We start from the raw sequence: 23844 nt of genomic DNA, 5'->3' as shown, positions 1-23844 counted from the left end.
CATTTAAACAAAAAGCTGTCTTTCTTCCTGAGACTTAAGTGTTTGCACAAATTCTGTACCTTCATAGGTAAAGAACAAGTTTAAAATATACTCCTAAAATGCAGCATGTTAAAATTACCCTTTTCTAAGGTGCTTTTTATCATAGAGGAGATGAAGAGAATTTGCAATCTCTCTTCTCTTCCTGGAAAGTGTTACAGTGTTCTCTTCCTTGTGGTGTTACAGTGAATGAAAGCATGGTGTACTTTGTAATTACTGTGCTTTGAAAGGACACTGAAGCAGCTATTTGATATAGTTGATAATTGCTGTCTCCATAGTCTGCCTTCAAACATTGTATTTATAAAGATGTCTTAAATCCAGCACAGATTGTGAAGAAAGCTGTGGAAAACTTCTTCATAAATGTATTTTTACATCAAGAGAAAAAAAACTTCCTCTTCAGGTTTCCAGACTGGAAGATGGGTACTATAGAAAATCAAAGTTTTGCTTAGTCTGTTCAGTTATTGGAACCTCTTGGGTCCATTCTTTCTTCACAGCTATAAATTCTGCAGTCTGAGTATTTAAAGAAATTCTTTTGGAAATTAATACCTCCCCCACAGAACCCCCCTCCACCAAAATAACCCCAACAGAAAATCCTCCAAGAAGAAACACACAAAACCCCCTACACCCAACAAACCCTAAACAAATAACAAACAAATAAACAAACAACAACAACAACACCAAAACCCCAGATTATCATAGACAAAATCTTTGAAATAAATAATATACAAGCTACTAAAATGAGACAATGTCCCTTCCCTTCTTCAGGAATAATATTTAGTATAGAAAATAGATTTTAATGGTGGATTACTTTTATGTTTTTGCACATATGTTGTTCCTATTGTCCTATACTTGACAATGTGAGAGATGAAAGATTAACAATTCTGATTCTGGAGCTTTATAAGCAATTAAACAACACACGTGGACAAAAGTCACTGTAGCTGTAGCACTTAAAGACTCCTGATAACATTTAGAGCAAATCTGAGAAGTACCCCTGCCTGATACCATAAGAAATAGTCCTGTGTGGCACATTTTGGTACTCTGTGTAACACAGGTGACTGTAGCAAGACACTTAATAATTAGTATTAACTTATTTGTTTATATTAACATGTCATGGTTAATATCTTCCTCAAGAGAAACTTAACATCCTGCACTTCTGCAAGCAGAAGAGCTGAATGTCAGACAGGCGTCCTTAGCATTTATAAACCTACGCTATATTTGAAGTGTGTACTTCCTTCAAAAGAGACAAATTACCACATCCAAAGGAAGAGCCTCACCTGTCTCCTTCCTTACCTCTGTGCAATACTGTGCTATCTATAATGGCCTTCCGTGGTCAAAATTGCACTCAAAACTACACAGAATGTTGCACTTTAATACAAAGATTAAGATCTAGTATCAGATTGATTTAGAGGAACTATCTTTATGAATTTTTTATTACTTTGTAGTGGTTTTTATGTTTGCTAAATTTAGTGTAGTGGTCTTAGTGTTTATTCTTTTTTGTTTGGGAGAGAGATTAGAAGAAAAAGCAAAGCAGGCTCAAGCTATAAATTAACAAAATAGTTTTATTAACACACACCAAAAGAATGGAAAAATAAGTTGGGGGGGAAAAATCAAAACAAAAACAAACAAAAAACCACCAAAGAAACCCCTCAAACAAAACAGAATGAAATTCTAAAACACTATTCCCTTCCCCCACAAACTATAAACTTTATTACAAAACAACATAAGGAGACAAAACTTGTGATTTTCAGTCAGTTTCACCATTTGAAAAATAGTCTTTCATCAGTCTGTAGGAGAGGAGTCTCTCTTAGAGTCATGGATCCACTGACAACTTAAACAGTTCTCTTGTGGGTTTTTTAACTGTCACAAAAACAGCTGCCCGGGGAAACCTGCCTGTGTGACCCAAGCTGCTTATGGGTCATCGTCTTAGACTTTTGCATATTGGGGTGTCAGCTTTTAAAGATGAATAACTCCAAAGGCAAAGGATTCTTCATCTCAAGGCACAGACATATCTTCTCACTTCTTCACTGGCACAGAGGGCTTCCCATCTCTATCTCTGTTCAAGTATCTTGTAAGATTAATATCACTTAGTCCATCACAAACACCTTTGCTCAAATCCACTCACAGATCTAAACAATCATCTCCCCAAATGCATACCTTTCCCATGATTTAAGGGATAATCCAAATATAAAGTTCATTTCCATGACTCATTAATGCTAGAATAACAAAATTCTCAATCCCCTGTCTCAATAATCTTTTCACTCTCGCTCCACTGACTTCACGCTGTGTCTGTTTTATGTACCCTCTGTTTTCTTTCTATCTTTCTCTCAAGGAAGAGTTGTGCTCTAAAAGTTCCATGTTGCTAAGAAGGAGTTAAATCTGCCCAGGCCCGCAGTGGCCATGTGCTCTCTGTCCCGGGCTGCAAGGCTGTAGACATGCAAAGCTGCACCGATAAGGAAAAACTGGTGGAAGTCTTTTCTTCCACACCTTGGTCTCATCCAGGGCGGCCCAGCACAGAGCTGCCACAAAGCTGTAAGCATGCGGCACTGCTGAGTGGCTCTCCCCTCTTTCCTGCTGGCATCCAGGAGAAAGAGGCCTAACCTGGGCTGCTCCCCACGCGAGCAGCACCTCTCAGAGGCCTGGCTGGGCCTGGCCAGCCCGCCCAGAGGGCAGCGGGGCCTGACCCAGGCCCCCCTCGCTGCCCACAATGTTACCTCACGGCTACCCTCAACAGAAAGAGAGCGATCTGCCAGAGATGAGGATTTTAAATGTGTCCTTCCCAAAGTCGTATTGGCATCTTCATTGGTTAAATTAGCTGCTAGTATCTTGGCTATCTTTCTGATAGGCCCCTCTCCTCCCCCGGCAAAGCAACTCTAAGGTCCTGGCAGGGAAAAACATTCCACATTTCTCTATAACTAGAAATAAAATTGTGCCAACCCATGATATACTTCTAAATTTTTTTGTCCCTTTTTGTTTAGTGGCTGTGTCCCTGCTTTCATCCTCTTTATTGTGGTCATTATGAAAAGTGAGTCATGAAGGTTAACAGAAACGTTTTTCATAGTGGTTGTGTCTTTAATGTATTGAAGAAGACAACTTTAGAATAAGGGTCAAAGTATAATCCTCTTTATAAAGTCATGGGATGTAAAGGTGCACCTTAGGTGAATGAGATACTTCAAGCTGTCTGAGATGTTTGTTAAAACTGCTGTGTTTCCAGAACTCGTTAAAGTTTATAGACAGTGTCTTGTGTGAGCATGATGTAATCTACAAGATGGTGGACACAATTCTGTTGCCAGAGGACATGAAAAGAATCGTACTCATGCAGTCAACTTCAGAGCAAAAAGAAGGGAAGTTTATTTCGACCTCAATTTATATAGAAACCTGGACAATGACAGGGATTGGAGAATGAGGCTGACACCTCTCTGACCCCATTGGTCAAACTAGAAGTCCACCAATTGTCCCTCCTCCAAGGAGGAATGCGAAAAACAATCACTTTATGTTACAATCTGTGAGAAAACTCCACTGCAGAAATGCAAACAATCAGAAGGCTAAAAATCTCAGGGCAACACAATTCTATAAACTTACTCAAACTCCTCTACTTTTAGTTACTTTAGTATTAAATCCAGCTATTTTAGTTTAGTACAGACTTCTCTTTTTTCAGTATGGCATTTTTTTTGTAAACGTGTCACATGTTTTGCCACTTTCGGGCCTTCTTTCTCTCTTAATTTAGGATTCCATTATAGCAAAATATGTGTAATAACACTTTAGCTGGCATATGAAATGTACCATCAGCCATAATATTCATTAATAGTATTTTTAAAGAATGGAAAAGGGACCTGCACAAACACAGAAACTGCATGTTTTGCTTGTAAGGTAGTACACAATACATTTTTTGGTGTTTAAAATAAGAGGTGTGAACCAGTCTCAGTTCTCAGTAGTCTGCTTACACCAAATTTGTGTCTTGGTAAGTAACATTGCATCAGCACTGCAAATGTAAACCAAGACAATTCTGTTCTTCACAAAGCTTTTTGTTAAACTCCACTTGTCCTTAGTAGATGACAGCCGTTAAGAAAACTTCCCATTCTGACCGTTCACAAGGATCTCTGGCAGTCACACTCCCGCAGTGCTGGAGATTACAGCTGCTGGGACAGAGGCCCCCTTTCACAGCAGGCTGCTCTGGTGAGCTGACTGGAGCCCTGCTTGGCTCCCCCCATACTCTCCACTCACATGCAGTCACACCAGGTTTCCTGTTGGTTCACCCTCCAGGTTTCTCATAGGAGATTTTCATATCCCTAGTCCTATAAAGCCATGTATTGATAGTAACACAGAATCAACTCGAGCTATTGCCTCTAGGAGTGGTGTGAACAAAGGAATCTCTGGGCTTGCATACACTGACAGTCCAAGTGCCTGTGAGTTTTCAGCTCCTGCTGTGTCTCTGTATCCATTTTCCTGGCTGCCAGCGTTTGGGCCCCTTGTTATACAGAGGGTTGGCAATTCATGGCTTCTTGTCTTTCTGGACTCCCATCCAGAGCTCAACCTGCATCTCAGTCTGTAGCTTGAAATTGTAGCTTGCAAAAAGCTACAATTTCAAAAGCTAACACCAGATGTATTCCTAAACAGTAGCTCCGTTAGTACCTAAGTGTGTAACTGTGAGTGGATAGTTTCTCATTTACCTACTTATTTCAAAATCCTTAATTGTTTTTCAAATCAGGTTAAATATAAGACCTTGTACAACATTCTCTTCTGTGGTATCTTTAATGGGTCCTTAGCTGACAAGACTTTGACTATTAGAAAGAAGAAATCATTAGAAGCACAAGTGTGTATGTAATGCGTTTTACACAGGTTTGCATCCTCTGATTTTCTGCACAGTCTTGAACCCCATCTTCCTGCATCAGATACTGGGAGTTGCAGTAGGGTTACAAAGTATTTATTGATGCATTTCAAAATTGTGAGTTTTAAAAAGGAGAATCAAAGATGTTTGAGATTGTGTTTATAGGACTAGAATTTCTAGTAATATGATTTCTCATTTGGGGGAATATAATAAAATCAATAAATTCTATATAGTGCTTGGATTAGGGTTTATCCTGTACCAGGAGTACCATTTCCATAAACATTTCAACAGCTCTCTATTGTGTTATCTCTAGGTATTTTACTCAGCTGAGCTAAGAGATATATGTTGTAGATGACAGGAACAGAGACAGAAATTTCAAATAAAGTATGTGCTTCTTACTATGGGAAGAGTAAATACTTAATCTGAATTTGTGTTGAATGTTAGCTGCGGTTTCCACAGGAAAGGGCAGACTGACATTTTCAGGTCTTCAGAGCAAAATCCTTTAAATTGTGCTGCCAGAGGAAAACCTATTGGTCTGACTGTCAAATCCACCTGCAAAAAGTTAGCTCTTCAATTAAAGGAAGAAAGCTGTAATTTCCATACAATAGCTGAAGTAAATCAAAAGAGCTGTGGTAGCATGTCTGTCATGCTGCTACCAAAATAGACTTCTTCTCCCAAGAATTTTTATGACATGAGAGATATTAGAGTAGGGAGAAGAAATACACAGAAGAGATCTCCCCAAAGGAAATTACAAGAAAAACAGTAAATATGTTTTATGTATTCCAAGAGGGCAGGAGGAAAAAAAAAAACCAAAAAACAAAAAACAAACAACAACAACAAACAACCACAAGGAAATGGAATGTTAACTCTGCTAGAAATGTTGCCAGATCTTTCAGACAATGAGATTGTCATTATCTGAAAGATAATGTGTAAAGATGTGAAAAAAAAAAAAAAAAAAAGGTGTTAACCAAGTTTGCATGGTGACTGTGAGTCCCAAGAATGTCTTCATGGGGTCATGGGGAAATGCAAGTATTGTCCTGAATTAGCTCATCAGATTTACATGTCGTAGAATTTTAGAGATCATCAAAGAGCATGTGAAAAAAAAAAAAAATCATATTTAGGCCTGAGGAGCTTTTATATGTGTGTTAGCATGAGCTGTCAATCTGTGCTGAGTTCTGAGTTCCTGATTTTAGAGCCAGGGTGTTCATGGCTGGCTCGGGGTTTTTGCATGGTATTGCATTGGCAGTAGGCATACTGAGCAGATTGCCTATTTTATAGAGCAAGGTAGTAGTGCAACCAAAATTGCTGGAAGATCTATTTGGTTGTCTCACAGGCATGAATGGAATTGATTTTGTAATGAATATCTAGAACGAGTTTAAATATATGTAAACTGGGAGGGGCTGGAGGAATAATTTCAGGAGTTGAAAATAAATACTGTATCATCTGCCACTATGCATGAGCAATGAAACTAAATTCCTAATTGAGGGTGAGTAAATGTAATCTTAAAAAGAAAATAAATAAGTAGCACTCCATTAACTTTTATCACTGCCCTGTTTAGACTGAAGTTTAAATGTATCAAAATGCATTTTGTGTTTGCATAATTCAGCAGTGCTTTTAAGGAACAGGTGCTATTTTTTGATGAAAAAAATGTTTTAATATGCTTTCATTTTGAGACACTTGGGACATGCTGACTCTTTCTAGAGTACATCAAATTGCAATGTGAATTTTGGTGTAGGATACATATTTTTGAGTGTAAGCAAAAATTAATTTTGTCTTCAGGAGGAATGTGCTATTGCGTTACCTCCCTTGTCTCTTTTGTAAACTGCTTACACATTAAGTTACGTGAAGCTGTGAAAGATTATGTCTAGTGGAAATGACAGGAACTACGGTCTGACAAATGAAAGCAGAAATTTTGCTATGGAGACAGTTTTTTCTATAGGTTCTATTTATCTGCTCCCTTTCTGCAAGCAGTGGAGGCATGCAATTGCTGTTAGCTTCACTTTCTCATACTGTGGCAGATGTCAGATGTGATTCCAGGATGACTTTTTAGAGCTTAGTACATCTGTACTGATCACAGGAAAACTTGTATAGCATTAAAAATAGGACAGGGTGATTTCAGTTTATTGAGTTTTGGAATTGTTCCACCAGTATCCAATTGCCATAAATGCTATATTTGCTAAAAGAAAACAAACAAACAAACAAAATTTACATGTAAGTTGAAGCTTTCAAGTTGGCAAAATTTACAAATTTATGAAATACTACTTACCAGTTCTTCTCAAAAGTTTAAAGCACTGTGTCTTAAAATTAGTAGTGGAGTCTTGCATGCAATACCAAATAGCAAACAGGCCAGAATCAAAACCAGTCATCTTTATGGAAAAACAAAGGTCAGTTTTTGCATTAAAACTGTTTATATAAGAATGAAGTATGCTGTCATTAGGTAAGAACCAGAGATATTGTCCTAGGTTGCAATGTAAAATGTGCCTACATGAGCTGTTGAAACTCGGTTGGGCAGTGTTTTCCCGTGCCCCCCTCCCTCCAGACTATCTTCTGTTAATGGCCCATCAATGCCCTGCTGCATGACTCATAGATAACTCCCTCTGGGAGCTATCTCTGTTTAATGGGCAATCAAGGACCCATTACAAAACTGATAAAATGATATCAGCCCATTGTGAGATGCTCCGCCCAGGGGGAGGAGCCAAGCATTCCCACCTGGATATAATCTGGGATTTGGGACAGCACAGGCAGCCTTACCCACTGGAGTCCCAGAGGACAAGGGCTAACAAAACCTTTCTACGGGATCACTGCTTTAACAAGACCACTTCACCTGGACTGCTACCACCATGGTTTCAGGTTGTATTCTGACCCTGTCTGTGATCTTTTGTACTATTGCATTTGTTTTATTTTATTTTACCTTTTTTTCTGTCTCCTATTTTTTTTCTGGTTTTTTTCTGACTTGGAGTTTTCTCACTTGTTTTGCCTTTAAGCCAGCACAGATATTCATCAAGTCAGAGGGAAATTTGCTTTAGTAAGTTAGCTCACCTCAATTATTCACAAGATATGTCATAGTTTTCATGCCATTATTTCTAGTTAACTGTTGTCACACATTTTTTTTTCTTGCCAGTCTGTCTCTTGGCAATGAAATGAAGGAAGGAAGGAGGACTGGTCTGGTGGCATTTTCTACCTGCTGCTGTGCAGCCTGAAAAATTGCTCTGTTGCACACAGAACCTTCCTGGTGCTGCTAATTTTGCCTGTGATGAGGAATTCACCAGCAGTGGCTGTCCTCTGCATTCTGTGAAACTGAGGAGGGGAAAAAAACAAAACAAAAACAAAAAACCAACAAAAAACACAACAACAAAAAAAACCCCCTATCCCATTAATCAGAGTTCTTGAGTTGAAAGAAATAGCTTGTATCCTCCTAATCTAATGTTGCAGTGTTAAAATTGCTTTCTTTTCATCAATTAAGGTTATTTTTCCCTAATCATGCCAAGGCTGACTACATTTATCTCATTAATTACATGTTAATTTGGAATGTTAAATCAGGAGGTAGCATTATGAAACTCTTGTAGGTGGTGTTTTTAATTTGAATGGTGCAGCAAACTCTAGGCAACTGGATGCTACTCATGAGGATTGTTTCCTGAAGAAAAATAGCAGCACTGGTGTGTAAGTGGACCGACTGAAATAAATTGTTCCAATCTTTCAGGTGCATATACAGTGCCTTACTCAAGTATGTTGACATGTATTTAACTGCAGTTTGTTATTTCTTGGTATAAGTAATTAATTTTTCAGGTGATTGTTTCCAAAGTGAAGAAATCTACCTGAAATGTGCACATGGATTCTGCAGAAAGTGTTTTTATTTTTCCAAATAACTGATCCCTTATCCATAGCAGGAGGGTCTCAGAATAACCAAATTTACAAAACTTTTTTTATTGTAACAATACATCATCATTTGTCTTTAGAAATTAAGGAGACTGGCACTTTATGAAAATTAAAGAAAAGAAAACCAAAAGATTGTTGTGGGTAGCGTCAACATTGTGTGTATGCTGTAGTGTGGAGTTCTTGGTATGATGCATCTTCATCCATCACAGCACTCTGGATGGTGTTTCTCAGTCCATACTCATTTTCTTTGCCCCTTTGCTAGCATGGAAGAGAAGTAATGAGTGACTTTGGGACAAGTTCTCACAATGAGGGCCCAGGATAGTGATGGCTGGAACTGACTGGATGATGGAGAGTTAAGGAGGCATTGGTCAAAAGCGGGATGTCCTTTGTTCTCCAAACAAACGCCTTTGCTTTTACTCTATAGAATGTCACCCTGGTTTTTCTGAGTTTTCTTAAAGCCTTCTGATTGTTCATAAGTTGGAGTCAGTCTCTTTAGCTTCTGTATAATATTAGGAGCAGTTTTTGCTTTTCTAACACACATGTAACATAAACAAAACCTTTGTTTCTCATTCCCTGTCCCTTGTTTGCATATTTCTAATCTGAAAACAATTGTAAACTGACAGTTGGTCTGGCCATTGAGCTGGGAGGTGATAACTCCAGAAGCCAATCCAAAACCAGACCCACAAATGTATAAAAAACTAAGAAATAGGCAGAGAAGCTCTCGGCGTTGGTTTGGCCTTGGGCTCTCTCTCAGAGGAACATCTCTGCCCTGCAAATCTTTTGTCTCTGCGTGATTCTTTTGTGTGTTGTGATCACAATGGAAAAAATATTAGAGTCTTTGAAAATACACTTAAATGAGAACAGCTAAGTTTGTGATACTTAAAAATGAGTTAATTGTTATCCGGAGCTGCAGTCAGGGAGATAGAAAATGCTACTATTCCTTTTGTGAACCCTGTCACAACAATAATTTGAGTGCTTGTCTTTCATCTGTAAAGTAAGGGAGAATTACCCCCCACTGCTTCCAGTGGTCAAAAATAGGTCATAGAGAGATTAAATGAGATGGGTATGGGCAGAATCTGGCATGTGAAGCCACAAAAGCTGTACAGATCCTTCCAAAACTATAATTTCTTCCTGAGAAGAGTGATTCTGATATGTTATTTTTTCTTGAGTAATGATTTTTTTAAAAAAATACTATTTTATCTTTTTTTTAGCTTTGAATTAAATGCCAGAAGGACATTTAACTCCACCATTTTGAAATTATAAACACAGATAAAATTACAAAAAAGGTGTAAGACTGACCACGGCTAGCGTGCCGGTTCACTGCTATGTGCTATGAGATACTTAGTTCTACCAAATTCTTACTATTTCCAGAAAGATGCTGTTGAGGGAAGACTTGGTGTTTCATTGCAGTCATTAGTGATGCTTATTAAATGAGTTATTTAAATGTTTATAGTATGAATTACTGAAAAAATATCTTGCCCATTTAGCTTTAGTCTGCTGTGTGTTTTCTGAATCCACTAAGCTGAAATGACTGCAAATGCAAAAGATACAGAGAGATTTTAAGGAAAGACATTTCACTTTCCCTATTCAAGTTCCAAGCTAAATTGAAGCAAGATTTATGTTACTTTCTGAGTAGCTGCAGTTTGCAGCAGTAGTCAAATGATATTTATGCAGAGCAGTTGCTACAAGGTGGAGTTGAGCATTATAACTGAGCAGTTGCTAGCGCAGAAGGCTGACTCAGATTTGCAGGAATCTTTGTGAGACACAAAGCACTAGGGAAGTTCATCTTAGAAGCAGTTTAGCGATTTACTGGTAGTGTTATATATATAGCTATATATATGTATATAGATAGCTGTATATACTTTAAATTAATTCAAAATAATTCAAATGCCATGTTCTGATATACTTCCTGAAATGTAAAATATAACTTTATCATATAATTTAAATAAAAACCTAATTCTGGATAACCCAGGTTATGCAAAATGTCTTTATATGTATTTATATAAATAATTAGGATTAATAATATGGAAAATTAAAGTAGGAATTTTTTAATATTTGTTTCTCTTGTGAAAATGTGTATAATTTAAGTTTAAATACAATGATTAGAGATTATTTTTTTCAAGTGAATGTTGTATATGTCATTTATCTTGACTTCAGATATTTATCTCATTTTGAAATGGAGACAGCTAATTGTTTGTCTTTGATTTGGAACCTCTCTCTGGCTCCTAATTGAATTATCTTTTATCTACCATGTTTGACATCACTTGCTGTGTAATTCTGCTCTCTTCAGGTTAAGTGAGAGAATATTTTTGTGTGATAGTGCAAGTTTTTCTAGATGTGACAGAAATGCTAGCTGCCTGAAATTACAATAGTGCTGCATCTGTCTGAGACTTAGTCTTTAGGGAAATACAGGAAAAAGGAAATGCAGAGTCTGATTTTTGTACGGAAAAAAATACAAAATTTTTGTATTTTCAGTGTTATTTTCACTCCCTTAGAGGCTGCTTCTATTTCCCCTTTTACTTTGTGCATGCATCACATTTGTGAGTGCATGTGCGTGTGTGCTTGCAAAAATGTACTCAGACAAGCCATGTAAGTTCCAGTAATCTTCTTAAAACCAAAATTGCACAGAACTCAGTGTTTTTTCCTTGTCTTGGAAATGGAAAGAGTCTGAAATAATTCTTCTGAAAGTCAGACCTAATTTGTTTCATGATGATTTGAATTTATTATGCTTTTTTCATTATTGAAAAAGATCATATTTGGGATTTTTGAGAGTGCGGGTAACTTGCTTTTGACAGGTGCATGTAGAGAGCAGCTTCATGTTAGTTGAGTCATAGACAGTATGGCTTGATGTGCATTTGAAAGTAATGTGTTTCTTCACAGAGAAGGACCGAAATGCGCAGGGAACGGTTACAACTTTTGTGAGCACTGTAGCAAAAATGCAAAGCATATATATAAGCTTATTTTGAAAAATTCAGGGTCTATGTGTATCTTGGTATCTTGGAGACACTCTTCTCTTAAGGGGTAGAGAGGATGGCAGTTCTGAATGCTGCACTGCCTTATCAGGGCAACCAGAAGTGGAAGGCAAAACAATGCATTAAGGAAAGGTAGTTAAGGTCAGCATATACATTATTTACTATGACATTTTGAAGCAATAGAAAATAGCAGGATGGATGAAGTTTGCAGGGACTTCTGGAGACACACCAATCAAGCCTTTTGCTCTGAGCAAGATTGCTTGGTACAATGTCAGAGCAGGTCTCAGGTGCCTTCGGGGACACTCCCTGGACAACTTATTCCAGTGTTCAGCCAGGGCAAAGTGGTTAATTCTTGATACCAGAACTGGTCAGATAGAAACACAGCTTTTTCTAATACACTTTTGAATATTAGGCATATATCCTCTGAGTGACCACCAGCTTTTTGGTCACTCAGAAGATCTTTCCTGTAATCAAGTGCCCCGAACATCAGGTAAATAGAGTTTTTATCATACACACTGATTACATATTCATCAGCTATCCCTATCCCTGGTTAATTCAAGTATATTTATTATTTTATTTTTCATATCACAACCCTTGTCAAAGTATTTATATAAGGACCTTCTCAGGTCTTCTTTGGTGGTCTTCAATGCCCAGTGTCCTTTTCAGGTGGCTTTTCCTCAACCCAGCTATTGAGTTAGCACATTATTGTTGTTTTGCATAACCTCTGCTTTGGCAGCCTTGCAGAGCTGAGGTGGCATCCTGCTTGCACTTTGCACAACTCCTGTTTGCCTAAGTTACATCCTCTTATGTATTTCTCCAAGGCTATGCCGTTCTGTTTGACTGTCCTTTTGAGAGTAAAAATCTGTTCTGTTGTTCTTGAGACTAAATTCCTTAAGGGAACTGGTCTACTAATATCTGAATTTCATTTTATGGTGTAAGACATTGCAACCGCTGAATCATGATGCAAGCTAAAACACACAAAGCAATTATCAGGGTGACAATTACAAATATGTTTTAACCAAGTCCAGCTGTGTAACCATACAGTAAGATTTTGTCCGATCCCCAGGAGGCGTCATCTTGAGCTGTGCATTGTCAAATTTGTGTTTGTTTCCAGACTTCCTGGATATCTATAGACACTCTATCACTTTGATTAATGTAAACAGAGCAACTGGTGTTAATGCAGTACATACTTTTCCTTGTGATATCAAGAGAAGGTCTAGTGCCATTTGTTTTTGTAAAGTGACTTTTGACAGGCTCTTAACTTCTTTCTGCAATGCAGTAATGACACCTATTGTATGATTTTATATACTTTATGGTAGTATAAAAGTCCACTATTGTCTTTTCTAATTCATTTACTCCTAGCCAGAGTAAAAACCACCATACAAAACAATAGAATTTAGTTAGTCACTCAGTTACGGCATTTAAGGTTCACTTTGTACATTCCAAATAGCTTCTTATCCATAGAAGAGGATGTCCTGAGGTGTCCTGAGGGCACCTGGTCTTTATCAATTATTGTTATGTTAAGGACTAAGGTTTTGAAATTACAAATGCCTTTCCAGCCTAGGGGCAACACTTTATGGGCTTTATCCTACATATCCAATACCACCTTGTTCCATTTGGTACTAGCCAAGGATGATTAACTTTGCCAGATATTGTGTTTGAGTGCATTGTGTGTGATTTCCAACAGAAGTTCCAATTTCATCAGGACTACCTAGTGTCCTGTTCCTTTGGAGGGGGGGTTACATCTTCACACGTCCAATCATAAGTGATGTTGGTGGGTACTTGCACACTGACTGGTGTGTCTACTTCTTGGTAAAAGGAAGTGTTCACCAAGTAACTAGTATTAATTTCTTCTGGAACTGGAATCACTGTAAATGGTTAATTTTTTCATCAAAAAACTGTTACACAACCCCATAGAAACAGGTTGAGACAGTATACTCCTAAGGATGAAAAGAAGTGTAAAAGTAAGAAAATACTTTAGAATCTGAATCCCTGAGCTGGTAATTCTTTGTTTGCAGGTGACCCATTGTATTTGTAAGAAACAATTGATAACTCTAGAAGGATTTGGCATGACTGCAGTAACTACTTTCCACCGAAGAAAACATAGGAGAATTTTTAATTTGTGATAAAATAAGGGAAGATAATTACATGGGAGAAAGGTGGAGAGAGCAATGTGTAGCAGAACTGGCAAGGAAGCTGCAGTTTTTTCTTGGAGAATAAGTTTGTAATCTTAGGGGGCAAATTAAAAACTTGCTCTTATTTTCTTTTTTGCTGTACTGTTTTAGGTTTGCAAGTGGTGCTGCAGAAGTAAAATTTTATATTAGATTTAAATGAATAAATGTCAGCAAACTCTTTTGCTCCTAAATCAGAATATGGAAGCAGATGGAAAGAGGAGCAACTTGATGAGCCAGTGTACGTTTTGGCTAGAATTTTATGTATGTCAGCAAAGGTTAATATGCTAGGGTGTGAATATATGACCCTGTAACAAAAGAATAAACCAGTTATTGAAATGCCTTTATTTTGTGTCTTCTTTCATGGCTTAGCTTTAGTATTACTTTAAAAAGAAGAAAGGGTTTAGTAGGAAGAAAGAGATAAACTTGTTTCCTGTTGAAATGGTGTAGCACTTGCAGATGTTCTGAGATACTTCTATCATGCAATCTTTTTTTCTTGCTGAGGACCGATAATCACATAATGAAATATTAATAGAACTCTTAAAAGATTTAGCTCCTAGCATGAGCATATGTAAATATAGTCTTCAGAGTGTGTAACAGATGAAGTTCTCATATGTACTGTGAATGTATAATTGATTAAATTTTTCTTGTCTTAAAATTAAGTATGGTATTCCAAGCATATGCTGTAATTGGATTGTACTTACAGAGAGATGTGTTAAAAACTATTTTGCAAAGGTTTCTATATACTAAGAAATATTACTCTGCTTTGTTTTGGACAAAAATGTATATATTGTTCATGCACTCCAGAGGTTCTGGAGAGCTCCTTGCATTCTGACTGTTTTTTTTAGGACACATTTTGTACAAATAGCTAGTATTTACCCTGGCACACAGAACTACAGATGCATTTAATGTATTTATGATTATTTCCCTGCCACAGCTTCCCCCAAAACTCTGTGGAAATAAAACCCACTTAGCTTACAAAGTACTGCAGTAGAGCTCAAAATCTTAATCCATGTATGCTTATTCAATGCATACATTATAACTATTGAATCAACAAAGGATTTGAGGACACTGGTAATTACTAGTCCAAATAATACTGTAAGGTCTAGCTTTGTGTTTTTCTTACTTATTTTGCTTTAGAGGGCCAGAACTAGATATGAATGTAATTTAAACTGTAGTCCTTAAAATCATCTAGTTGTTTGGGTTGGAAGGGACCTTAGAGACTATAATTTTCCAACCACTTTATATAAAAGAGTTATTTTTTCAACCAATCTGGTTTTCTGGTTGATTTGGGTTTGTTTAGGTGGTTGTTTGTTTTGTTTTGGGTGTTTTTGTGTGTGTGTGTGTTGTTGTTGTTGGGTTTGGGGGTTTTTTTTGGGGGGGTGGTTTTGTTTGTTTGTTTTATTTTGTTTTGTTTCAAAGTAATCTTGGCAATTGTCATACTGATGGAACAGGGCAGACTCCTTGATGAGTAGTAGGTCTGAGGTGGGGGAGTTGGTGTGGCCTTTTCTTATTTCACTAGGATGATGTTATATACATATACCTTACAGGAAACTTTTAGCAACATTACCTATTGTTTTTGGTTTTGTTTTTGTTTTTTTTTTAATCCTCTCCAGAGAACTAATTCATTTGGAAGTAGTAATACAGATTTCCCCCCTGGGGAGCCCGTAATATACTGGTTGGACGTTACTCTAAGAAGAGGACAGAATCTAGCTGCACGGGACCGTGGAGGTAAGTGAGCTGGGAAAACACTGCCTTAATGATTGGGAAGTTGCATGTTTTCTGGGTAAATTTATATGTGGGTATTAAATTAAAATGCCCTGGGAAATATAACTAGTGACTGGCCACCAGCTGGATGTGATACCATTCACCCACATATTCTGGGCCCAGCCATCCAGCCAGCTCTTAACCCAGTGAAGACTGCCCCTGCCTAAGCCATGGGCTGCCAGCTTCTACAGGAGAATCCTGTGGGAGACAGTGTCAAAAGCTCTGCTGAACTCCAGAGCTATCCACACAACATCCACAGCCTTTCCATCACCCACCAGGCAGGTCACCTGATCATGAAATGAGATCGGGTTGGTCAAACATGACCTGCCTTTCTTCAACCACTGTTGGCTGGGTCTGCCTGCTTGATTGTCTGGTATGCACTGTGTGATCACACTCAAGAGAATCTGATTCATAACCTTCCCAGGCACCAGGGTCAGGCTGACAGGCTGTAGTTCCCTGGATCCACTTTCCAGCCCTTCTTATGGATGGGCAGCATGTTGGCTAATCCCCAGTCATCTGGCACATGATATTAGGTAAATGTTGGACAGTAGCTTGACGAACTCTTTTACCAGCTCCTCAGTTGGTAAATTTACCCAACATTTACCCCTGTTGGGTAAATCCCATCTGGTCCCATAGACTTATGATGTCCAAATGGCTTCACAAGTCACTAATTTCTCTTGTATTACAGGATGTTTATTCTGCTCCCCACCCATGTCTACCAGCTCAAGGGCTGGTTTCCCTGAGAATAACTGGTCTTGCTGACTATGGCAAAGAAGGCATTAAGTACCTCAGCCTTTTTCTCATCCTTCATGTCAGTGTGGCCCCCTGCATTCAGAATAGGATGGAGGTTTTACCTGGCCTTATTTTTGTTGTTAATATATTTATAAAAACACTTTTTATTTTCTTTCAGAGCAGTGGTCAGACTGAGTTGTAGCTGCACTTTTTTCTTTTTAGTTTTCTCTTTATATGACATAATGACATCCTTTTACTCTTCCTTAGCTGCCTGCCCTTTCTTTCAATAGTCATGAACCCCCCCTTTTTTTTTCCCCTGAGTTCCAGCAAAAGGTTCCTGTTGACAAGGCTTCCTTGACGGCTCATCGGTCAGCGCATAGGGACATTTCACTTTTGCATCTCTAAGATTTTCTTCTTAACCTATGTCCAGCCTTCCTGGACTCCTTTATTTTCCAGCAGACTCTCTGAACCAGTTCCAGAACAGGCCAAAGTCCGCCTTCCAGAAGACCAGGCAGAGGTTTTGTTAACCCCACTTCTTACTTCACCAAGAATTAAAAACACTCTAACTATGCCCAAGATGGGCATTCTGACCACCACATCTCTCACCATTCCCTTCTCTATTCACAAATAGCAGGTCTAGTGGAATCTCAACCCTCAAAGGCTTCCTTGCCAGCTATGACAGGAAATTCCACACACTCCAAGAATCTCCTATACTGCCTCCTCTCTGCTGTGTTGAATTTCCAGCAGACATCCCACCAGTTAAAATCTGCCACAAGAGCAAGAACTGGAAATTGTGTCACCTATAGCCACCTATAGAATGCTTCAACCCACCTCTTCATCATGGTTGAGTGGTCTGTGAAAGAGTCTCACCAGGATGTCTGTCTTCTTGTCCTTTCCCCTGAATCTTACCCACGAGCACTCAAATTTATCATCACTATTCCTTGAGCGGTGTACAGCTGAAACACTCCTTAATATACAGAGCCACGCTATCAACTCTACTTTCCTCACCTAACCCTTCTAAAGAGCTTCTAAACATCCACTGCAAGACTCCCGTCAAACGTCGTTCTACTGTGTTTCTGTAATGGTGACTTGTGTCACAGATTTTCTACTGCAGAGTGGTGCTGTAGTGCATTAATTTGGTTTATATTGTATTTCATTTTTATATTGGGTTTTGTAATGTTTCTTCTGTATACCCTGTTCCCCTGGAAACTGTAGCACGTGATTTCTCCCTGCTCGGCCCCTCCCATCCTCGCGCACTGGAATGTAACCCAACTCTGTTCCACTCCCACCTTATCCCTGATTGGGCAGTGGCTCTCCCCGCCTCTAGCCCCTGCCCCCTGGGAAAAAGCCCTGGGACAGCTGGGGGCTCTCTCTCTTGCTCTGGGATGGGACGCAGACTGGTCTGGGCTCCAGACTCTGCAGGGGCAGGACTGTGATCCCCCCGGACAAAGAGCAGACTCTTTCCTTTTGCCATTGACAGGCACCTGGTCTCTCTAATGGAAAAGGTTTGCAGCCTCTGGGTAGCTTTTAAGGCCCTGAGAAGGAAGATTCCTTCTGGTGTGGGCTCTCTCTCTCAAGCTTGCTGAGGCTAAAATGGAGCACAGGCTCCAAGGGGGGAGGGAGAGAGAGACGCTTCAGAGTGGCCTCTAGTTCAGCCTTCTGGGGTCATCCTCTTTAGCTGTGTAATCAATTTCAACCCTGAAGCCCGCCTGCTGCCCCTGCTCTCGTCTTTTGTGGACCTGGTCTTATCCCCTTCTCCCTTCAAACCTAGTTTGCGGCTTTCTCAATAAACCCTTCCAACTCACAAGCTAGAATAATTTTTCCTCTTTTAGATATTCCAAAGCTGTCAGCAAAAGACTGATTTTTCCCCCTCTTTTCTTCCAACTCAATGCCATTCCCACCTTAACCATGCAGAAGTTCGTAGTACAGTCAAGGCATGCTTCGTTGCCAAACTGTCTACATGAAGGTCAAAGCCTAGCAGATTTCCTGAAGTTGTAGAGTGGTCCCAACAGGCAGGGGATGGCCATACCATAAACATAGCGTCCAGGTTAAAAATATTCTTCACATTACACAGAATTAATTGAAATACTTGATCTTTGACTTTAAAATCACCACCACTACTTGAATAACGAAGGAACAAGTTAGTTGTGCTAGACAAAACAATTTTATACCACTGAAATTCTGCGCTGGTAATTGCAGGTGCAAATGACAGGAACACAAGAGACCCGAGTTTTCCCCTGCTATAGTTTTTTGAAACAGGGCGATATTAACTTCAGGTAAAGAGTACTGACATCTTGTGGCTGGATGAAGTAATGCAAAGAATGCTGCTCATAACCCTTCTAATTTATGTTTAGAAGAGCATGTTGCAATTTTAAGAAAAGCTATTTCTTTTGGGTATATCTCCCAGTGGACACAAATGCAAACTTCTAAAATCTGCTGGTCTCTTGAAAAGTCCCAAAGCCCTTAAAGTTAAAAGGGGAAAAAAAAAAAAAAGAAATCTTGTCTTATTTTTTTGCTGCTGTTAATGAAGTTGCAGTCGTTACTCAAGCTAGAGTAATTGTTTATTTTAAGACAGCCTTTGATCAGTTAGTCTCACATGCACTCCTGCAAATCTCTGTGCCCACCCAAGACTCCTCCTCTACTGGTGGTTCAGTCCTTGTGATGCTTTGATGTACACACACCTTGCATATGGCATTCATATGTTATTTTTCTTATACTTGTCAAGGTTGTTTTTCTGATCACACTAATTGTTACCCAATTGTTTAAGAGGCCTTGTCCAGTGCTCTCTGGTGAGTAGGTGATTGTTGCAGGAGGCATGTTGAGGACTTTGCAGACAGACTTTAGAGTTAATTTTCTCATTGTGAGCGGTGTAGGAAGTGAGTCTATGTGGAAAAGAAAAGCCTGGACAGAGTAAAGTCATTGAAGACTTTCACTTGTGGTGTAAGTGGAGTATGTGTATTTTCAAAGGCACAACATAATTAGGTCAATATTTTACAGGAGTAATTTTAACTTTATAATCTAATTTTTGTTGTTGCATTAAGATAAAATACTAGCCCTAATAAGGACATAATTCTGTTAACGAAAACCAATACTGCCAGTATTTTATGTATGACTTTGAGAATGGATTGCAAACTACAGAAAGTGATGCAAGCACCCATTTGATGTTAATGGAGTCTATTAACTGACTATTGACACCCTGGAAAGTAAGTAATACTTTGTGACAATAAAGAATTCTTTCATCTGATGCTGTTTTGAATTGACTATCTATGGAAATTAAATTTAGTTCTGTTTAAAGTAACTTAGTCTCCACTTCCTTACTGTATTCCACAGATAGCATTAACAGTATATATACGTGTCTCTACCAGGAACAAGTGATCCATATGTCAAGTTCAAACTTGGAGGAAAAGAAGTATTTAGAAGTAAAACAGTACACAAGACCTCAATCCTGTGTGGGAAGAAAAAGCTCACATTCTCATAGATAACCTAAGAGAACCATTGTATATAAAGGTAAGACACCAGCTTACATGTGTCTGGTAAGTTATAACACAAGATTTATTGGAAGAATTCAGGTTTTGTGATTTTCTGTATACTGAAAAATTTATTGTGCAGTAGTGAAGACTAAAGACTATTTAGAGGGAAAATTATTTTTGTGTGTAGAATGATGATGTCGACATTTTTGTAAGTGGCATATATAGGCATTTTTTGTTTACTTCAGGTCGTAATTGTTTTTATGTCTTTAATGTGATCTTAGCAGAAGAACAGAGAAAGTAAACTGTGTTTCATGATCCATTTTAATTATGAAAATATCATTGCATAATGATGATATGAAGCATAATCAGTCCCATTAAAAGCAATTCACTGTTGAGGTCATTTTTTGAGAATTTATTGAGATTTGTGCTGGATTCTCCTAAGTTTTCCAATTTTTATGTATCTATGGGACACAGTGAGGTGTGTTTCTGTTTCATACCATTTTCTGCTCTTACAATTTTTACATTGTAGCTGTCCCTTGTAGTAAAACAGATGAGGATGATTTTTTTCATATTAGAGGCACCAATTATTCTGAAATAACAGATTGCTGGCCACTTTTTGATCTAAACCCAAACAATGTCCTGACTATTATGCAGCAGTGCCTCTAGTATTTCTTAGATGTCAATATTGGAACGGAAAGTAGAAAAACTGATGATTGTTTTATACCCACAGAAGAGAAAGGTGCTTTTCTGGCCCTGGTAGTTATGGTAATCCATATGCAAAAGTGATTCTTAGTTGTGTAAAACAAAGTAGATAAAAATTTTGGTACCAAAAATATATTTAGAAAAACTGTAGTCCTAAGATTCAAAATAAAACATGCATATATTGAAATACTTGAAGAAGTATGAAAATTTTGCTTTAGTATTATAATTCTCTGAAGCTGATCTGAAATTACATGTTTTAGATCAGTCTGTCTTAATCTAAATTCATGACAGAATTTTTAACTGAAATGTCAAATTGCAGACTTTTTTCATAGAGCAATGCCACTTAAAACATCCTTTAAGTATTAATAAGTATTATGTTTCATGCTGTTCAGATAAAGTACATTGTTACTAGAAGAGCTTAAAAGCTTAATAGGATCCCCAAAAGACTTTCTCCTGCCTTTATTATGTTTAGTGACTCATAAGGCATGAATAGGTGAATGAGAGAGGAAGATGCAAAGACTTGCAACGTAGCCACCTGTTTTAGTTGATTTATGCCAAGTGCCAGCCCTGCAGTAGGGTGTGTATTTTCTTCCCCCTGGGAAAAGAGTGTGAAGTGGTATGTCTATCATGGTTGTATTTTGAACACACTGTGTGAAGTGTTTTAGGCTTTACAGCTCATTCAGATATTTTTAGATATGATTGAATTTTACTAAGTCAGCTAAAAATACTTGGTATCTTTCCAATGATAATTTGTAGAGGGAGAGAGAGGGAGAAAACAATTTTGACTTTTCACCGTGAAACTGAGATTTCATCATTTGTTTTCTTTTCCCACTGGAATGACTAACAGATATAGAAAATGAAAGGGTGAACATTCAAGTAGGTCAATGCATATAAGGAACTTGTGCTTACATACTTGTATCCAGCCCTTTGGATTGTGCAGCTGTGCTGTAGCCTTTGGGCAACAGGATTTCTATTACTACTGTCTTAACCCTGTCCATATTAAGGCATTTGTAGAAGATGAATGGTTTTGTCTCTTGGAAGTGTTTCTGTAGTACAATTGTAGAAGTACTTATATTAGAGTTGAAGACCTTTAACCTAGTCCTATCATATTTTCCATCTTCTCCTTTCTGCTTACAGGGTGTTCAAAAGTCTCACTCTTACTTAACTGAACATAAGTTCTAGTCCTCAAAAAACCTCATGTTTACCCAAAAAATTTAATTTACCTTAAAAGTCGACTTTGATAATTGATCTTTTCCCTTTTAAATTTTTTTTATTGTGTTGCAACTTTATTTGTTGCTGTCCATCTTTTTGTCTATTTTCCCTGCAATAGCTGCCCCCAGATTATTTGCTATTCTTTCTTCAGTCTTAGGAAGTCATAACCCATCTCAAATAACATCATCTGATGTACTGGCCAGATGCCTGTCTGGATGTCAGTAAATTCATCAAGGTATTTTCTCTTTTAGGGAGCAAATTAGGAGGCAGAGTCCTCATAGTAAAGTATTAATTGTCATTGTTTCCCTACACATACCCATTCAGTTTTAATCTTAGATTGTAATGTTTCTAAGCCTTGGATGTTGCATAGCCTTCAAACTGTACACTTATATTATTTAAAATACTGACATAAGTGTTATAATAAAACTGAAAGCACTTTCATAATCATATCCTGCCCTCCTGCTTCCACTTCACAGGATTCATAAAGGAATCAATGTATAGGAAATCAGTGATTCTTCCTAACTTTATGTACTGTTTTGATCTTCCTTCTTTCAGTGGCTGTGCTTATAAAAAGATTTCTTTAGTTTTCATAAAAATTGCTGTCATTCACATGCATAGTCTAGTAGTAGAATACACCTATATGGTGTAGTCTGATGTATAACAAGAAGTTTCAACCTTGATTTTCTGGCCAGAAAATTATCAGGTTACTTTCAGTAGTCCTGATTCAACAGCTGAGAGACACAAAACTACAACTCTAGAAACTGAGTTTCAGAATGATTCATAGTCAGAAAAGCTCTAAAGAAAGAAAGATTTCTAGTACTAAAAAAATGCTCTCGTGCATCATAGGTATTTGATTATGACTTTGGACTTCAAGATGACTTCATTGGTTCGGCATTTTTGGATCTCACGTCTTTGGAATTAAACAGGTATCGCACAAAGAAGCCAATGGAATATTATATATATTTATCTGCTAATGTCATGTTGCGGAGTTGTAAGTAAAACATTGCTAGAAAATAATTATATAAACCTGCACAGTATAAAACTAACCAAAGAAAAACCACTTATGTTTAAGAAATTATAGTGATGAATGTTAATTTATTAGCTGATTATGCACATTTTCACTGTGTTTATGGAGAAGTTCATTTTATAACCACTTTTATCTTGTTTTCATATTAGCTTCATTCACAGCCATTGCCCTCTAATGTTTGGATTTTTTTTCTGTTTTTTTAATCCATTAATGTTATATTTTTTATTTAATTATTTCAGTACATGTAAGTCAGTACTTAATGCAGAGTAAAAAGTATTTAGTATTTTTTATAGGCACTTAGCAGAAATACTTAAAAGTAGAAATAGGTAAATTTGTGCCACTGTTTTCTAAGTAGGTTTGCATTAATTCAGATGCCTTCAATTCTTTTGATTGAAAAATTTCATTATCTGAGAGTCTGAAGTCCAAGTAAATGCATAGATTTTGTCTCCTAGGCAAACAGATGTTACCTTGAGTCTGAAGGATCCTCATTACCCTGACCATGATCTGGGAAGTATATTCCTGTCAGTTCTGTTGGCTCCAGGAGACCAGCGCGAAGTGGTAATTTTAAGTATTTTAATAAATGTCATCACTCCTGTGATTGGTCTCTGGTTGAATGACATTAAGCACAAGAGTCAATCTCAAATTATGAGATTAATTTGACTTTTCTAATTCTTAAGATACCACTGAATGATATTTCTGGGATAGTGCAACATACTTCACCTGAGTTAAATCCTCCCTTTTATAGTTAGTAATAAGAGATTCAGACGGATCAAGTAAAGTTAGTTGTAGGTGAATGGTGCTGATTAGTATGGAGGAATATCAGTAAACTATTGGTTAAAGAATTTTGGTTCTAGTCTACTATTTCTAGATAAGAACATTTGAATCTTATTCCATATGGAAAATAAGGTTGAATATGTAGTGTCCCTTGGTTTTGGCAACTAATGTTAAAGGATGCTTTTCAATTTTTGAATTTACATTTCAATTACAAAATTGTATGCTTTTCTAAGTTTATTGTAATTCCTTCATCAGTCTTACTTTTCTGAGCTGCATAATT

At 37.7% G+C, this 23844-nt stretch overlaps 1 protein-coding gene across 1 annotated transcript in view; it reads left to right on the top strand.

The window, feature by feature from the left end:
- MCTP1 (multiple C2 and transmembrane domain containing 1) overlaps positions 1-23844 on the top strand; it is a 220173-nt gene that overhangs the window by 49558 nt on the left and 146771 nt on the right. The window contains 5 exon segments of the mRNA XM_040090995.1: positions 15497-15611; positions 19745-19813; positions 19816-19886; positions 22610-22689; positions 23243-23348. Of these exon segments, the coding sequence (XP_039946929.1) occupies positions 15497-15611; positions 19745-19813; positions 19816-19886; positions 22610-22689; positions 23243-23348 (441 nt within the window).

Source organism: Hirundo rustica, chromosome Z (genome assembly GCF_015227805.2).
Source record: "Hirundo rustica isolate bHirRus1 chromosome Z, bHirRus1.pri.v3, whole genome shotgun sequence".
Taxonomy (NCBI): domain Eukaryota; kingdom Metazoa; phylum Chordata; class Aves; order Passeriformes; family Hirundinidae; genus Hirundo; species Hirundo rustica.
This window is presented reverse-complemented; position numbering and strand designations above follow the sequence as displayed.